This window comes from Ictidomys tridecemlineatus, chromosome 9 (genome assembly GCF_052094955.1).
Source record: "Ictidomys tridecemlineatus isolate mIctTri1 chromosome 9, mIctTri1.hap1, whole genome shotgun sequence".
Classification (NCBI taxonomy): Eukaryota; Metazoa; Chordata; class Mammalia; order Rodentia; family Sciuridae; genus Ictidomys; species Ictidomys tridecemlineatus.
In genome coordinates this window covers 121972499-121991156 of record NC_135485.1, presented here as the reverse complement: position 1 = coordinate 121991156, position 18658 = coordinate 121972499, and the positions used below count along the sequence as shown (strand labels likewise).

At 34.1% G+C, this 18658-nt stretch overlaps 1 protein-coding gene across 2 annotated transcripts in view; it reads left to right on the top strand.

Annotated features, from left to right (window-relative positions):
- Mnd1 (meiotic nuclear divisions 1) overlaps nucleotides 1-18658 on the top strand; it is a 60209-nt gene that overhangs the window by 29848 nt on the left and 11703 nt on the right. The window contains exons 5-7 of one of the 2 annotated variants that reach the window (XM_078022009.1): nucleotides 10247-10321; nucleotides 13429-13543; nucleotides 17594-18543. In XM_078022009.1, coding sequence (XP_077878135.1) covers nucleotides 10247-10321; nucleotides 13429-13543; nucleotides 17594-17676 — 273 coding nt within the window. In that variant the 3' untranslated portion in view covers nucleotides 17677-18543. Of the gene's footprint in view, nucleotides 1-10246; nucleotides 10322-13428; nucleotides 13544-17593; nucleotides 18544-18658 lie in introns of those variants that run through there. The other variant, XM_078022008.1, reaches the window with a different exon arrangement.

Genomic DNA, 18658 nt, shown 5'->3' with positions numbered 1-18658 from the left:
ATCCATTTAGCTTACTTCAGATTTGTATCTCTTATGTGAATTCGCAAGCAAGAACTTTTCAAGACATAAAAACTACATATTTTCCTAATATTTTAAAATATAGGCATTTGCATTTTTCTGTAATAAATTTGAAAGTTCACCATGGATCAAAAAAAAAAAAGTTGCCTACTAAAACTGCTGTGTGTGTGTGTGTGTATGTGTGTGTGTGTGTGTGTTTCTAGAGATTGAACCCGGGGCCTTGTGCATGTTAACCAAGCACTCTACCACTGAACTACATCCTAGCCCTTTTTTAAATTTTTTATTCTGAAGACCCAAACTTGGTAGCATCTGCTTGTAATCCCAGCGAATCAGGAGGCTGTGGCAGGAGCAATTTAGCGAAGCCCTAAGCAGCTTAGTGAGACCCTGTCTCAAAATGAAAAATAAAAAAAGGGCTGGGGATGTGGCCCAGTGGTTAAGTGCCCCTGGGTTTAATCCCTACTACCAATTTTTTTTTTTTTTTTTTTTAATTCTGAGACAGGTTCTCCCTAATCTTCCCAGGCTGGCCTTACTTGTGATCCTTCTTCCTCAAACCTCCTGAGTAGCTAGGATTACAGGTGTTCACCACTGAGATCCAGCCTGGTGACATTTTATTTTTTTATAAACATGAATCAGGATGCTTTTACAGCCCCCCCACACACACACACATACCCCACACACAAAGTATATCCTAATTGGCTTAAATAACAGGGAATTCATTATCTGATATAGCAAGTTTGGAGGAAGGCTTTATCAAGATTGGTTAATCCCATATGTCTAAACTGACTTCTCTGATGTTTTTTTAAGCTTTCCTTTTGTGGATACAAGTAGTTATTGCTGCTACTCTTTGACAGTGTCCAAAGCAGAAAAAAGACATTTTATACATCTCTCTCTTTATCCGGGAGGAAAATCCTAGAATACCCTCTTTCCCAAGTAGGGGAGACTTCCCTTATGTCTCACTGGCCAGGTATGAGTTACATGCTTACACTGAAAGGATCTAAGCCAACAAAATTCATGCTCTGGGAAGCAACCCATTCTTTCAGAGCACATTGCCACTCTAATCTGAAAAAAAAATTAGAACTGTAAAGAAAGTCTTTGGAGGGGAAACTAATAGGATCTGCCAAATTATATCTATTTGCATTTTTAAATTAGACCTTTAAGTCCCAGGTACTTAGGAGGCTGAGAAAAGAAGGTCACTTGAGATAAGCCTAGGCAACAAAGAGAGATTTTTGTCCCCTTTACCACCACCATTCCAAAATGTCTTGCCCTTTAAATTGAATGCTTTTATTACTTCTCTCTTGGTTGGAGTGACACAAAGATTGGAGTTAAGAGAAAAAAACATATAAACTATTTTTATTGGCAAGTAATTTTAAATAGCAAAACGTTAAAATAGTTAATATTACAGCTTTTGACACTTTCGTGAATTTTGTGATAAGAACTTTAAGATGTCAGAAAATTTTTTGTAAATTTTTTTTTAGTTGTAGATGGACACATAATATTTTACTTATTTATTTTTATATGGTGTGGACAATCGAACCTAGCATGTATGAGGCAAGTGCCCTACCACTGAGCCACAATTCCAGCCCCAGGAATTTATTTTTTTATATTTGTTTTGTTCTTATAGAAGATAGCTTAGGCTAACTTTCCACTTAGAAATTATTCTTTGCTATTGGAGCTTTGTGGTGGGTAAGGTTGAAAAAGCTGACTCTAAACTAGCTATAGAATTTCCTCCCTCATCCCCAAAACATTCTTTTGAGGTGGCCATTCTTTACTCCACAAAAAAAACTAGACCTACAATTTTGATGCCATGCCACCAGGTGGTGGCAGAGTGTCAAAACAATGGATTTCTTTAATTTCCTGAGATAACCTTAATTTTAATTTGTTTTATCCCAAAAAAGCATTTCAATAGTTTATGCATTTTAAAATTTTTCTATTAATGACATCTCTGACTGCTATATTTAGAAGTTTCACAAAAATAACACTGTTAATTGGGTGCCCTTTTTTGTTTAAAGTGAGCTTCTATTTGACCCAAAGGCAGTGTTGAAACTTCTGAGCCTGCATTTTATCAGATTTAGATCAGGGACCTTGTTTAGGTTCCCCAGGATTTATACTTTTTATAACCATAACTTTCCCACATTATAATTCTAAAAAAATAACTTACTTTAGATTAAATACAAAACAACCTCAACCTTAAAATTTTTAAATTCTTCTATTTGTTAAAGCTATATGCATTTACCATTTCAATAATTTCTAACACTTCAATTTTACCACAAATCCTTGGTTTGGTTGAGGACATTGCCTATCTCTTAGTAGCACCAAAAACTGTATTAAATCTGCTTAATTTGGGCTGAGGGTATAGCCAAATAGGAGAACATTTGCCTAGCATGTACAAGGTCCTGGGTTCAATTTCCAGCAGGGTCAAAGAAAAGAAAGAAAAAGAAAAGATACATGGGGGCTGGGGAGGTGGCTCCAGCGGTAGCACACTCGCCTGGCATGGGTGCGGCCCGGGTTCGATCCTCAGCACCACATACAAACAAAGATGTTGTGTCTGCCGAAAACTAAAATGTAAGTAAAATATAAAAGAAAGAAAGAAAAGATACATGATCAACAGTTATATGAAAAGATGCTAAATCTCAATAATCAGAGAAATGCAAATTAACACAATAACAAAATGTTTTTTAATCATCAGATTATTTTTTACATTGTCATCTGTGTATACTTTAGGGAACTTAAAGGGAGGAAGCCTGTTATAGACTGCTGGTAAACGAAAAAAATGATGAAATTAAATGTTCGTTTCACCCCCATTGGGTATAGCTATTATTACAAAAAGAAAAAAAAGAAAAAAGTGTTGATAATGGTGTGGAGAAATTGGGAGTCCTGTATGTTGCTGGTTCGAATATAAAATAGTAAAGACTCCAGAAAACAATATGGTGGTTCTTTAAAAAGTTAAATAAACATGGGCCAAGCATGGTAGCGCACAACTGTAATCTCAGTGGCTTAGGAGGCTGAAGCAATAGAAGTGCAAGTTCAAAGCCATCCTCAACAATTTAGTGTGGCTCTGTCTCAAAATAAAAAATGGGCTGTGGGGCTGCAGTTGTGGCACTTGCCTAGCATGTATGAGGCACTGGGTTCAACCCTCAGAACCACATAAAAATAAATAAATAAAATAAATGTAATGGGAATTTCCATGTCAGCATAAGTAGGCAGATCTACTTGATTTTTTTTTATTTCTTTTAGTTGCACACAATGCTTTTATTTTTATTTATTTTATGTGGTGCTGAGAATCAAACCCAGGGCCTTGCATACACCAGGTGAACACTCTACCGCTGAGCCACAACCCCAGCCCCTCTACTTTATTTTTTCAAAACAAAACAAAACAAAAACCTTTTTATTTTTAGAGCAGAGAACAAAACAAATATAAAATAAATTTCTGGGGCTGGAGTTGTGGCTCAGTGGTAGGGCACTTGCCTCACACACACTGGATTTGATCCTCTACAACCAAAAATTAAAAAAAAAAAAAAAAGGCTGGGAATGTCGCTCAGTGATTAAGTACTCCCTGGGCTCAATCCCAGATACACCCCCCCCCCAAAAAAAAAATGTTAAACAAAATTATATGATCCAACAGTTCCACTTTGACATATTTATCCAAAACAATTGAAAGCAACAGACTCAAACAAGATCTTGTACATCAGTATTCATAATAGTGTTATTCACAATAGTGGAAAGGGAGGAAACAATCCAGATGTCCATTAGCAAATGAATGCATAAACAAAATGCAGTATATGCATGCAGTGGAAGATTATTCTGTCTTAAAAAGGGATGGAATTCTGATGTATGCTACAAAAGGTGGAACCTTGAAACAAACTATGTGAAATAAGGGACTCAGTGGTAGAGTATTCACCTAGCACGCATGAGGCACTGGGTTCGATCCTCAGCACCACATAAAAACAAAATAATGTGTCCACCTAAAACTAAAAAAAAATACATAAATAAATAAATTTTTTAAAAAACTGTGAAATAAGCCTGACACAAAAGGGCAAATATATATGATTCCACATAGATATATAGATTTAAGTTGACAAAAAGAGAAAGTAAAATAGTGGTTATCAGGGTCTGCAGGAAAGTGAAATGTGGAGTTATTGGTAAATTCATAGAGTTTTCTATTTGAAGTAAAGACAAACTTCTAAAAATGAACCGTGGTGATGATTACATAAAACTGAATGCACTTAACATCACTGGATTATACATGTTACAGTGATAAATTTTATGTATATTTTCTACAACTAAAAAGAAATCTTTAAAGAAGTTAATTGTTCTTCTGTGATCCAGCAGATCTACTTCTAATGCACCTTATAGATATACTGCTGCATGAGCCAGGCATGATGGCACATGCTTGTAATCCTAGCTGCTTAGGAGGTTGAGGCAAGAGAATCATAAGTTGAAAGCCAGCCTGAGCAACTTAGGAAGACCCTGTCTCAAAATAAACTGAAAAGGACAGGTTGGGGATATAACTCAGTATAGAGCATTTGTCTAGCATGTGCAGGGCCTGGGTTTGATCCCCAGTGCAAAAGAAAGGAAAGCCGGAGGGAAGCAAAGAAAAGAAAGAAAGAGTGAAAAGAAATACCTCTGCATGTGCACAGACATATGTCAAATGACAGGAGTATTGATGTTTTGTGGGGACTTAAATAAAACAGCTATTAAGAGAGGAATGGAAGAATAAAGTAATAGTAGGTAGACATTAAAAAAAAAGAAGAAGAAGAATGGCCACTAACAAATACCAAATGCTGGGAGGACACAGAGCAAAGGAACTGTCCATTCTTTGCTCTTGGGAATGCAAAATTGTAGTCTCTTTGGAAGACAGTTTGCAGTTTCTTATAAAACTGAACATACTCTTGCCATATGATCCAACAATTGTACCCCTTGGCATTTATCCAAGTGAGTTGAAAACTTAATGTCAATGCAAAATCTACACACAAATGTTCATAACAGATTTATTTATAATTGCCAAAACTTGAAAGCAATCAAGATGTTCTTCGATAGTTCAGTGGATAAATAAACAAAATAATATCCATATGATGGAATAGTAGTCAAGATAAAAAGAAAGGAATTATAAAGCTGTAAAAAGACATGAGAGAACCATGTAGAGTGAAAGATGCCAGTTTAAAAAAAACTGCATGTTTATGATTGCAACTATGACATTCTGAAAAACAAGAGACAGAAAAAAAAAATCAATGGCTGCAGGGGCTAGAAGGAGGGAGAGATGACTGGATGGAGCACAGGAATTTTTAGGGCAGTGAAACTGTTCTATATGATCCTATAATGGTACATCATAGAATGTACCACACCAAAAATGAAGTGTAAACTGTGGACTTTGGATGATAATGTAGTCAGTATAGGTTCATAAATTGTAGTAACTGTGGTAAATTATAGTATCATTTGGCGCAGAATAATAGGGAAGACTGGATAGATAGGGTTGGGGACATATGGGAAGTTGGTCAAACCTTTAAAACTGCTCTAAAAATAACGAGGTTTTTGTTTTGTTATTTTTTTTTTAAAGAATGACGTAGATCTGCCTAGTTATGCTGACATGGAAATTCCCATTATATAAAGGATAATCCCATATATGTTTTGGTCTGTATCTGAATGGAAAGCAAAAGGATGCACACTAGGTTTTTGCAAGGGCTGTCTCTGGGGATGGGGTTGTAGAGTTTGCATAAAAGCAGGGAAGCAAAGGGATTTTGCTTAAATGCGCCTGCATTGTTTTAGTCTTTTACAATAAGAATGTGCTCATGTTTTAATCTGTTGATAATGCATTCATATATTATAACAAGAAAATAATATTTAAAATAATAGTTCTATACTCATTACATAGAAAACTTAAAAAGCATGTTCCTCAATACAGAGATAAGCATTATTTAAATTTTATACATTTTCTTATGGTTTTTTTGTTGTTTTGTTTTTTGGTTATAGACTTTAATTGAGTTGTAGTTTTGGTTCCATATTTTAAAACAGCTTTATTCTGTGAGAATTTTTCAGTGTCATTAAAAATTCTTTGAATAGCTGGGCCTAGTGACACATAACTGTAATTCCAACTGCTTGAAGGGCTGAGGCAGGAGGATCACAAGTTCAAGACCCGCATCAGCAACTCAGTGAGACCCTGTCTTAAAGTAAAAGTAAAGGGCTAGGTTTGTGGCTCAGTGGTAAAGTGCCCCTGTGTTCAATTCCCAATACAAAAAAAAAAAAAAAAGTGTGTGTTTTCTTTGAACATATTTTCTTCAACTGTATGATTGTGACACATCTGTACTATGAAATATTGATTTAATGTTTCTCTAATGTTGAGACCTCATGGCTCACATCTTTATGTATAACTATATCTTGAGAGTATTCAATATTTCCTTATGATCAATTTCTAAATGAAATATCACCTTTATTAAAAGATAGATACAATTTTGAAGTTGTAAATACTCTTAACAAGATTTTAATTGTATAAAAACAAAGCAAATTATTTTAAAGCATAAGCAAAAACCATAGAACATATTTTTCCATAGTACATGACTTTTAATAAAGCAGTAGACTGATGGGGTTGCTCTTTTTATGATCTCTTTTCCCTCATTTTCTGTTGTTAGTCATTCTTTCTCACCTATGAAATTTTGTATTCTTTCTTTAATGCTTTGAAATTTCTTCATTTCTTAAAAAGAGCAAATCAAAATTCCAATACAGCCAGCTTGAATCAATCTTTCTGTTTCTCTTATGAATAGACAGTTCCTCCAGGCAGTGAATTAGCCCTTTGGAAAACATGGGAATTATGTTTCTCTTCCCTGAGTGTCTGAAATAGGTGGCCTGGAATGCATTCAAAGAGAAACATTGTGTCAGATCCTCAAATCTAAAGGCAAAATTCTGTTTTTACTTATTATAGGTAGTTTTTATTGTTGTTGCAGCTGCTGCCATTTGTTCTGAGTTACTAAATTTTAAAAAAAATTATAATAAATCCATTCCCAAATTTAATTTAGCATTAAATTATTAATGGACTAATGTAGTTGATTCTGGTTTTTTATTATAGAAATGTACCAGGAAAGGTTGCTTTTAAGAGAATCCTGTGCCAAATACCTTTTTTAAATATAAGGTATTATCCCTCCCTTTTTTTTTAATAAATGTGTGTTGTCTAATATTTAATATTTCTAAATTCAGAAATATTTTTGTAGTTCAGTCTACAGTATTAGCAGTAATTTGTTTTTACTTATGAACTAGATAATATCCCACAGGATTTTTTTTTCACAACACCTTTATTGTATTTATTTGTTTTTATATGGTGCTGAGGATCAAACTCAGGGCCTCACACATGCTAGGCAAGCAGTCTAGCACTGAGCTACGGCTCCAGCCCAGTATCCACAGGATATTGATATCCCATGTATTCTAATTGAGTTTGTTACTGCAAGAAAACAGTAGTTCTTACAGTTGTGGTACCCACAGCCAGTTGCATCGGCACCATCTGGAAACGGGTTAGAAATGCATATTCTTGGGGCCTACCCCCATCCTACTCAGGAGGTGGGACCCAGCAACCTGTGGTTTAACCATCCCTTTGGGTTATCCTGATATATGTCAAAATTTGGAACTGCTGGTTCACATACTATATATAAAGTAGGAAACAATTCCAACTCTCACTGCTTGAGGCCTGCTTTTGGTTTAATTCCAAGGTGCATATTAGGAACTATAGCAGTAGTGCTTCTAGTAGCTATGTAGATGAAAAACTGATAGCAAAGGCAGCCTAACAAGAGTTGCTTTCATTGTTTCCAGTGTTGAGATTTTAGAAATTAAGCAGTGAGCCAAGAATCCTTCACTATTGAGTCAAACTAAACTGTTTCAGTATTTAAGATAATTAGCAGAAGCTTCTTCTTTGAAAACATCATTTAGATTGTGCCTCCCTTTATTACCAAGATACTTAACGTGACAACCCATGAATGTAGGGTTTCACATTTAAAGTACATAAAATTATTCTAAGAATTAAGGAATTCTTGAATGCACTCACTTTAAAAGCTTTTAAGTTTTAAATAATTGCAAATAGACATAAGTACCTTAAAGACATTTCATTTATATAATTAAGGTTTAAATCCCCTTATTGGCTTATTTAATGTAATCATTAACTTTTTGTATAATATCTACCTATTCGGTTATTTTTAAAACACTTTTAATGGGACAGTATTGTGCTAATACCTGTGTGTTTTTTATTTGAGGACTCCTCTACTCCTAAATTTAAATGTTACATACATTTTTAAATTTTTTCAGATGACTACTTTAGGATGAAATATTTACTTTTTAAACTTGGCTTTATTTTATAAATGGGGGAACCCTTTTATAAAGAACTAGATCTCCTTGCTAATTTGGGCCTTGAAGTTTATTTTGGCTCTTAAATGTATAGCAGATTTTTTTTTCTTTTAACTTAGGAAGATGATTGCTCTCAAGAAGAAATGTAACTGGTTTGGTGATGTTGTATGTCTGGCATAGCTAATAGATCTTGTTTGTGCTGTATATTTGAATCAATGACTAGACAACTAGTAAAGGAAAGCTTACAATACTCCCTTCATGCATACTGAGAAGTGAGAAATTTCCCAATGCCAGGATACAGCTGCCAAACTTTTAAAGATAGTATTTCCTAATTTTAAATCAAAAAAAAATTTAGATGTTATTTACCTTCTCTCTATAACTAGATTATATTGTGGAAGGTCAGTTTCTTATCAAACAACAGAAATTCATCCTGTCATTAATTATTTTCTAAATGTTTATAACTCAAGAGTGAGGGAGCTATGGAATATATTTTTGAATAGTCTTTCACCTAATCAAATGAGTCTGAAATTTCCAACTAGAGTAAAAAGATGTAGACAATTTAATGTTGGAAATTTCCTGTCCTTATTTTATTAGTCATGGACCAGGTAAAATTAATAACATTGAAAAAGCAAAACAGTGTTCAGAAGTTTCTTATCCCTTTTGCTGTAGACCTAGTCACACACTGATGAATAATCTGTATCTAGTCTTTTATGCTGGTATTATTTAATCCATTTCCACATATAATTAATCTGCTTTCTCAGTTGAGTAAAATACCTGAATCAGTCACTCCTAAAATATGTAAAACAAACCAGATATGGTGGTACACACATATAATCTCAGCTACTTAGGAGGCTGAGGCAGGAAAATTGAAAGTTCAGGGGCAGCCTGGGCAACTTAGTGAGACCTTGTCTCAAAGAACAAAAAGAGCTAGGGGTGCAGCACAGTGGGAGCACTTGCCAAAAAACACCTGAGACTCTGGGTTCAATCTCCAGTATCATGAAAAGAAAAGGAAAAAAAAAGTATGTCATCCCTAAAATTGGCAGCAGACTAACAGAATTTTTCTTGTGTGAGAGTTTAGGCTGTAAAGTATGCAATTCCTCATAAACTATTAAAGAATAAAAGGTGGGGCTGGGGATGTGGCTCAAGCGGTATCGCGCTCGCCTGGCATGTGTGCGGCCTGGATTGGATCCTCAGCACCACATACAAACAAAGATGTTGTGTCCGCCAAAAAAAACTAGAAAATAAATATTTAAAATTCCCTCTCTCTCTCTCTTTCTCTAATTCTCTCTTTGAAAAAAAAAAAAGATTAAAAGGTGATACATTATTAACTTTTTAATGAAACAGATCCTAAGACTACAAATCTACAAGAAACAATGTAGGGTATTTTGTAATGGCGTTAGTCAGAAGCAAAATGAAATTTGAAGAAAGAACTTGTATAAAACATAAGTATTTTTTACTTTTCAAATTTAATCTCTAATTAAATAACAGACCTCAGATTATTTGGGGTAGAGGTGGTAAATCAGATAAATGAAGATATATAAAAGATTAAAGTCATATTGTTCATTTTTCTTCATCAAATAAGAGTATATTTAAAACAATTTTTTTCAATCCAATGATTCATTGTCCTTGGTTTTCCTCAATGAGAGAATTAGTTTTATTGTTGTTTTTGATAATTTTTAGATGGACACATATCATTATTTATTTTTTATGTGGTGCTGAGGATCAAACCCAGTGCCTTACACTTGCAAAGCAACCGCTCCCCCACTGAGCCACAGGCCCAGCTCCAAGAGAATTAGTTTTTGGGGTAGTCTTTTTTTACTTTTTTGTGTCACAGGCCTGAGCCAGAGATAAATTTTATTTGTTTTCAAAAGTTAATCTTGGCAAACCATTTTATACTTTGATTCTATAGTGGTCTGAGGGAAGCCAAAAGCAGGCAAACCTACAGAAGAGCATTGAGAAGGCTAAAATTGGCCGACATGAGACGGTAAGTTTGTGTCTATAGTTTCTTTAATAATGGTACTTTTATTTTTTTATTTATTTCTTACATACATGATCATTTATGACAATAGTATAATGCATTACATTCAAAATTATTCATTCACATAATAATGATAATTTTAAAGAGAAGAAAAAGAGCTTCCTGTGAGGAGGGTTCCATTTTCACCAGAGAGAAGTAGCAGAGGATGTAGGAATTGAATCCAGGCATGTACATGTTTGTGTGTGTATGTGTATGTGTGTGTGCGTGTGTGTTTTAGCATAACACAGAAACAAACTTGAGCAAGACTCTCTTAGTCTCCTAAATCCTCTGTTCTCCGTTTTCTCAGTTGTAAAATTGGGTATAATAAAATGTACTTCATTTGGTTATTGTTTGGAATAAACTAGTTTATATTTGCAGATATTCTGATACATAGTAAACCCTATTAAACATTTATGTATACTTTTAAAATTTTTTTAATATTTATTTTTTGGTATTTGTAGTTGGACACAATAATTTATATGAGGATTGAACCCAGGGCCTTGCACATGCAAGGCAGCGAGGCAAGCACTTTTTAAAAAATTTTTGTATATAAACTAAAAATAATCAACAGAGTATCCTTGTGTCGCTATAAAATTTTGAAATTATTCAAGTGAACATTGATCTATTTTTAAAAGTGCCATGTGCTCTAAAGTATTGTTAGAAAGTTTTTAAAAATTACCTCACTTTCTGGTTTCATCATTGTCTCAAGAATGATTTCTATAAAAATATTTTTTAAATATTGAAGATCAATTTAAACCGCTAAGCATTCCACCTAAGTCTCTATTTGTATCACTTAACTGTGAAAGAAAGTGACCTGAAAACTTGTTATATCACGAAAAGGAATGCATCTTGGGTTTACAGTGGCTTTATGCTTACAGAGTAGCTTCATGTTAGTAGTGAACACAATCACAGGTAGCAAGCAGAGAATGATCATTTTTGTGGAACATTTAAAAGAAGGTAAATTTTGGGCATAACTGAAGCTGTTATAATTACTTCTTCAGTTGACAATAGCAGTTATCAATTCTTTATTTTTTTAAATATTTATTTTTTAGTTATAGGTGGACACAATATCTCTATTTTTATGTGGTACTGAGGATCGAACCCAGTACCTCACGCATTGTAGGTGAGCGCTCTACCTCTGAGCCACAACCTCAGTCCTTTATTTTATCCACTTTTTTCTTTAACACTGAGAGTAGCTTATAAAAACACCTTCAACTATTTGTAACATATGTATGCACTGAAATTGTAAGCCAGTGTACCTAAATGTTATCAGTGTGCTGCAGCCAGTGCAGCTAACCTTGTTGGAACCTTCACCTACTATCAGTCTGGTGTAGTAATTCAGAAAGATGAAGTCTTACCTGCCAGAATATATTTGTTGAATTCCAGTGATCCAAAAAGATAGCTACTATTATTATGTCTATTTTACATTTGAGAAACTAGAGGCACAAAGAATTTGAATAATTTGGCAAAAATCATAATGCTGATATCTAAGGTGACTTCAAGTCAGAGTTTCTGGAGAGCTGCCTTTGTATTCACATGGATGTTCTCCACTCTGTTTGTTGTTGTTTTATTAGCTTTTTCTCCTCTTGTTTTTCCTTTTAAAGCAGGTACAGTTTGGGTGTAGATGGCAAATAATGACCATTTTCTTATATTCTACTTACTTTTAAATATTTCCTGAGCTGTGCTAAATGGTATGTACTAACTATGCAGCCGTTTATATTAAAATTAGTTTCTCAGTCATAGTAGCCACATTTCATGTACTCAGTAGCCACATGTAGCTAGTGGCTCCTGTATTAGTACAGCCTAGAACATTTGTCATTGAAGACAGTTCTATTGGCCTGTCTTGCTTCAGATCATGTTGTTCTACATATTTATTCTATACAAATGCCAGCAAAAGCAACTTACTGCATACTGAAACCAAAGGGAACAGCCAAAGGCAAAAGTAAAAAAAAGCACAAATATAAAAATACAAGGTATCAAGGAATCTTTCACAAGTCCCATTTAGGCCATTTGAACTTTATTTGATTTTACTTCAGATTTATCTTGTAATTTTACACCATAATCTTTACCAGCATTTGGTTTTTGTTTGGACTTATTTTTTCAGGTTTCACAATATGAAGTGCATACCCATAGTTACTATGACTTCTTCCTGTTAGAACTGCAGCTAGAAATTTTAAATGGGGTTTATTGGATCTTACTCTAAGTTTTAATCTAATTACCTTTAAAGGAAAATGGTAGGAGCCCCCAAGCTACAATTCTGTTATTTCTGATATCTTTAAATATGTACAAAGGTTACATACCCAATTATTTAAGATTGAAAAGTTGCTCAGGATACTTTGTAACTGATGATCATATAGTGATTGATGTTAACATAAACTGTTACTTACATATGTATATATGATCTTGTGAAATCATTCAAAAACCAGAATAATTATTTTCCCTAATATATGATAACATGGTCATTCATCTTTGAGTTTATATAGGCATGATCAGTAATGACTCATCTATGCATAAGCATTTAATTCCATATATTTATTTACATTTTTCAATATATATTAAGAATTCTTGATTTCAAACATAAAAATTGAGCTTGTTCTTACACTGTGCATATATGTATATACAGTCATCCCTCAGTGTTCACAAGGGATTGGTTGGTTCTAAGGCCTTCTGAGGTATCAAATATATGGATGCTCAGTTCTCATATCAAGTGGCATAGTGTTTGCATATAACCTGCATACACACATCCTCTCACATACTTTACATCCTCTCTAAATTACTTATAATACTAATACAATGTAAATGCTATGCAAATGGTTGTTATACTATATTATTTGTGGAGTAATAGAAAGAAAAAATATGTAAATATTTAGTATAGAGAAATTTTTGGCAGGGGGGTATTTTGTATCCATCATTGGTTAAATATGTGGATACAGAATCCATGGATATGAAGAGCCAACTGTATAAATATAATATCTATACATGTATGCACACAGATATGTATATATTTTTGTATTACCTTATAACATATGGGATTTTATTTGTCTTAATTGTATATGAAACTGTTTTGAATGCAGGAAGAGCGAACCATGCTAGTAAAAGAGCTTTCTACTCTTCGGAACCAAAGGGAACAGCTTAAGGCAGAAGTAGAAAAATACAAAGAATGTGACCCACAAGTTGTAGAAGAAATACGTAAGTTTGTGCTTGATAATGAAAGAGACTTTGAACTTCTCGTTGCCCAGGAACCATCCTCTAAGTATGTGATAAAATCAGCTAAAATAGTATTCTGATTTGAGTGCTCTAACTTTGTAGTATAAAAGGGAAATTTTACCTTAATATTTCCATTAGGTAGACTTATTGTTAAAGCATTGAATAGTGACAACTTTGAAATTAATAAGTAGGGCTATAGAGCACTTGCCTAGCATGTGTGAGGCACTGGGTTTATCCTCAGCACCACAAAAAACTAAATAAATAAAATAAAGGTATTGTGTTTATCTACAACTAAAAATTTTTTTAATTAATAAATATTATTTAAGTAAGGTGAATGAGATAGAAGCATAAAGACATAAAATATAAACTTAGGAAACTGGGAGGTCAGAGAAGCAATTTGGACCCAGGCACCTTGATTCTAGAAAGAAATCTACCATAATTTTCTAAGAAAAAGAATATTTATAAATGTAAGTTTGCAAGTTGCATAAAAGTACTGTAAATTGAATTGCCTTCCTGCTTTTAAATCAATTACCAGTTTTTTGTTTTGTTTGTTTGTTTTGTTTTGTTTTGTTTGTGGCACTGGGGTTTGAATCCAGGGCCTTGCACGTGCCCAGCAAGTGCTCTACCACTGAGCTACCCCACCCCACAAAAGTAATTTTGAAAATTTTTGTTTATATGTAAAGATAGAAATTTGAAAAAATTAAAGAGTATGTTATAAAGGTAAAGGTACAGCATTTAATTGCTTAGAAAAACATGTATTGCTTTCTTCATATTTTTCTATATCAGCCTTTTAAGGAACTTTTACCAAATGAAACTTTTACCAAGTGAAACCAGAGTGTGAATGAAAGCTTTGAGAAATATTTGATACTTTAAAATTAACCTAAGTATTTTTATTACAATTAAGCTAACCTAATTCTTGGTAGTCTTTTTTTAGAATTTAAAAAAAAAAGTATAAACAAATTAGTTAGTATAAATCTAAAGTTAAAATTTATTTGGAGATAGGTGCCCACTTTGCTCAATTCCAGGAGGCACTGTTCACCTGGTTCAGCTGATTTCCCCGGGTAATTCTCAAAGAGTGAGAGAGAGAAAGAAAGAAAAACAGGGACAAAGGAAAGATGGAGAGCTCTCTGAACTACTCATTCTTTGCAAATTAAATATTTGGGGAGACATGTTAGTTTTTTTCATGCTGCCCACACATGCTGCAAAATAAAACACTAACCAAATCTAGTGCTTCAAAATTAATCACTTTTGTCTGGGTGTGGTGATGTAGGCCTATAATCCCAGCAGTCGGAAGGCTAAAACAGGAGCATCACAGTTCAAAGTCAACCTTGGCAACTTAGTGAGATTGCCTCAAAAAATAAAAAGGGTTGGGGATGTGGCTCAGTGATTTAGTGCCCCTGGGTTTAATCCCTGGCCTGGTATGAAAACAAAAATTAACCACTTTAATCTGATTGAAAGGTTTAACTACTATCAAATAAGCCTCAGTAAGCACATGCAAATCCAATGTAATAGGGGACAAGATAGGAACCTAGGCCTGCTCATGATTCCTCTTCAAAATCAAGCACACGCTGCTTGGTCAAGAGGATATCAACTGTGTGCCTTATCTAGAGCATCTTGTGAAAGAGAGCTTTACAGGCAAGTTTCTTTCTTTCTTTCTTTCTTTGGTTGAACCTAGGAATGCTAATTTATCACTGAGCTGAATCCCCATCCCTTTTTTTAAAATTTTGAGACAGGTTCTTGCTCAGGCTGGCCTCAAAGGCTGCACAGGCTGTGATGCTCCTGCCTTATCCTCAAAGTAGCTAGGATTTGCAGGTGTGTGCCACTGCAACTGCCTAGGAACAGTTTTCTTAGCCAAATTTAATACTCTCAATTGATTAATTTTCAGGATCAACATGGCTTTGCCATCTAATAGTTTATGAAATTCCAAGTTTTCACAGTAACTAAATCTGATCCTTCATGTATTACTCTTACTTGATTCTGCCTTCTTTCTTTATTACAGTTTTGTGTAGTTCTTATACTTTTTCCTTAGAGTAATGCCTCTTTGACTACCTGTCTCATTCTCTTTTATGTTTAGGATTTATAACTATTAGCCACACCCAGTAAGGATTTAAGTTTTTCCACTCTGTGGTCCCTGTTGTACTGCCATGGGTGCTTCCCATGGGCAGCTGAACCTGACTGATGTGTCCAGTTGTGACTTCCCATGTTTTACAGTTCTTTTCATGATCTTGTTAACTTCTGTTCACTCAGGAATGACTAAAACTTTCATTTAAGTTCATCCAAGTACTTTGACTTAAAATGATAGTGATCTTAAGTTAATGGTTCTTCTTGAGTTTCAGGATATTAACAAGAATTGAAAATTGGGCATATGTTTTAAGATATTGGCACTGGATGTGGTAGCACATGCCTGTAATCCCAGATACTCGGGATCCTAAGGCAAGTGGATCATAAGTTCAAGGCTAGCCTGGGCAATTTAGTGAGAATCTATTTCAAAATAAAATAAAAAGATAATCCCAGTTACTCAGAAGACTGGGATAGATGGATTGCAAGTTCAAAACTAACTTCCACAACTTAACAAGACCCTGTATCAAAACAAATAAAAAGGGATGGGGATGTATCTCAGTGATGAGTCCCCCTGGGTTCAAGCTCCAATACTACAAAATTAATGAATGAACAGTGAGAATGTATTTCAGTAGTAAAGTATCAACAAACCCTAGTACCAAAAAAAAAAAAAATGCCTTCTAAATCTGAATCAAAATCATCAAGCAGCAATTTTGGCAAGTGTGTCATGTTTGAGAAAGGCACTAAAACTTAAAGTAAGAAATGTCAGGGTACACAAAGGATGATGAATTTTCTAAAGCATATGATAACACGGTTGAGTTGCAGCTGAAATTTTATACTGCTTCCCTACATTCTGGTATCCACCTTAACCTTTAAATTTAAAAGTCTGATAATTTATTTTCCAGCCCAAGGAAATCATACCAATGTAAATGAGCAGATTAAATTTTATAGAAGAAAGGATTAATATATTTAAAGACATAGCAATAAAAATAATCCAAAATGAAACAAAAAACAATTTTAAATATAAAAATGGCATTCTTGAGCAACTTAACCTAATATATGTATAATTGGATCCAAAAAGGGGTCGGGGAGGCAGCGGGGAGAGGGAAGTTGTTGGGCTAGAAAAATATCTGAAGAAATTAAAGCTAAATATTTAATAGTCCAGAGGTTTCTTATTAATAAATTCAGAGAACTTTAAAAAGGCTTTAACCTCAACTCACCCCAAATTCCCTTTCCCCAATAAAATTATTGTTTTTAAAATATGCTTTTTGATAATGAGTGTTTTCATAGGATTTTAGCTATCATGTTAGTGCAAAAGAGATTATACTGGATTAAAAGGATTATGAGTTTTACAATTTGATTTTAATAGGATTTGATTCTGAATAGCTGCCAGTAGGATTCATATCACAGCACTTAGGCTTATCTAAGACATGGTTTATTTTGGATAATACATTTTTCTGATAATAGCTGTTACCATGTTTATATAGACATGGCTATATATTGTGTCTTAATTCTTGATCATGCCTGCAAGAAATATTTATATTTCACCATGCCAATTAAATTGTTGATATCATTAAGTAAGCATTTACAAAATTAATTGGAAATGCCCAAGAAGTGAGAAGTAAAAACAATAATTTTAATTTTAGCTGCTTTAAGTGTTATTTGAGTGAGGCCATGTAAAACAAGTAGTACAAATTAAATTCCCACAAAAATACTTGAAAGTAATTAATGTTAGGATTACTTATCAAGTTTCCTTAGAAATAAATGTCAGGATGACAGTGAAAAGGTGGAATAATCACCTTTGAAAATATGCCCTTCCATAAAAGCTTGCAGGAATTGTTAGAGTCAACTTTTTCAAAACTCTGAAAATATAATTAAAGACTTACAGGCTCCTATTCACAAAAAATGGATGAATCTCAGTAAGAATAGTGAGTTTGTGGTGTTTCATCTTATTCTTTCTTATCTGTGCTCCAGCTCATCAGCATTGTGAACTTGACTTGATAAAAGGGATCTATGAACATCTACAGCCAACATTTTGCCGAATGGAGAAAGGCTGAAAGCTTTCCCCATGGATGTTCACTCTTACCACTTCCATCTAACCTTCTTCCAGAAGTTCTAGCCAGGCCAATTAGGCAAGAATAAGGAAGAAAAGGCATCCATTTCAAAAAGGAAGAAATAAATAACATGAAGAGAGATCCTACAGAATGGAAGAGAATCGTTACCACACACACCTGATTGAGTACCAATGTCCGGGTTATATAAAGAACTCAAAAAACTTAACACTAAAAAAACAAATAACCCAATCAATAAATGGACTAAGGAACTGAATTGATACTTCATAGAAGAAATACAATCAGTCAACAAACATATGAAAAAATGTTTATCATCTCTAGCAATTGGAGAAATGCAAATCAAAACTACTCTTAAGATTTCATCTCACTCTAGTCAGAATGGCAAGTTATTAATAATCAAGGCAATAATAAGTGTTGGTAAGGTTGTGGGGTAAAAGATACACTCATACATTGCTGGTGGAACTGCAGATTGGTGTAACCACTCTGAAAAACAGTATAGAGATTCCTCAGAAAACTTGGAGTTTGACCCACCATTTGACCCAGCTATCCCACTCCTCAGTTTATGACAAAGAACGTAAAATCAGCATACTACAGGGACACAGCCACATCAGTGTTCATAGCAGTTCAATTCACAATAGCTAAACTGTGGAAGCAACCTAGATGCCCTTCAATAGATGAAGGGATAAAAAAAAATGTGTTACATATATACAATGGAATATTACTCAGCCTTAAAGAAGAATGAAATTATGGTGTTTGTAGATAAATGAATGGAACTAGAGAATATCATGCTAAGTGAAATATGCCAATCCCCAAAACCAGATGTTTTCTCTGATAAATGGATGCTGATCTATAGTTGGGATGGGTGGGTAGGGAAGAATGAAGTAACTTTGGATTGTGCAGAAGAGAGGGGTGTGGCAGTGGGGATGGGAAAGATGATAGAATGAAACAAACATTATTACCCTGTGTA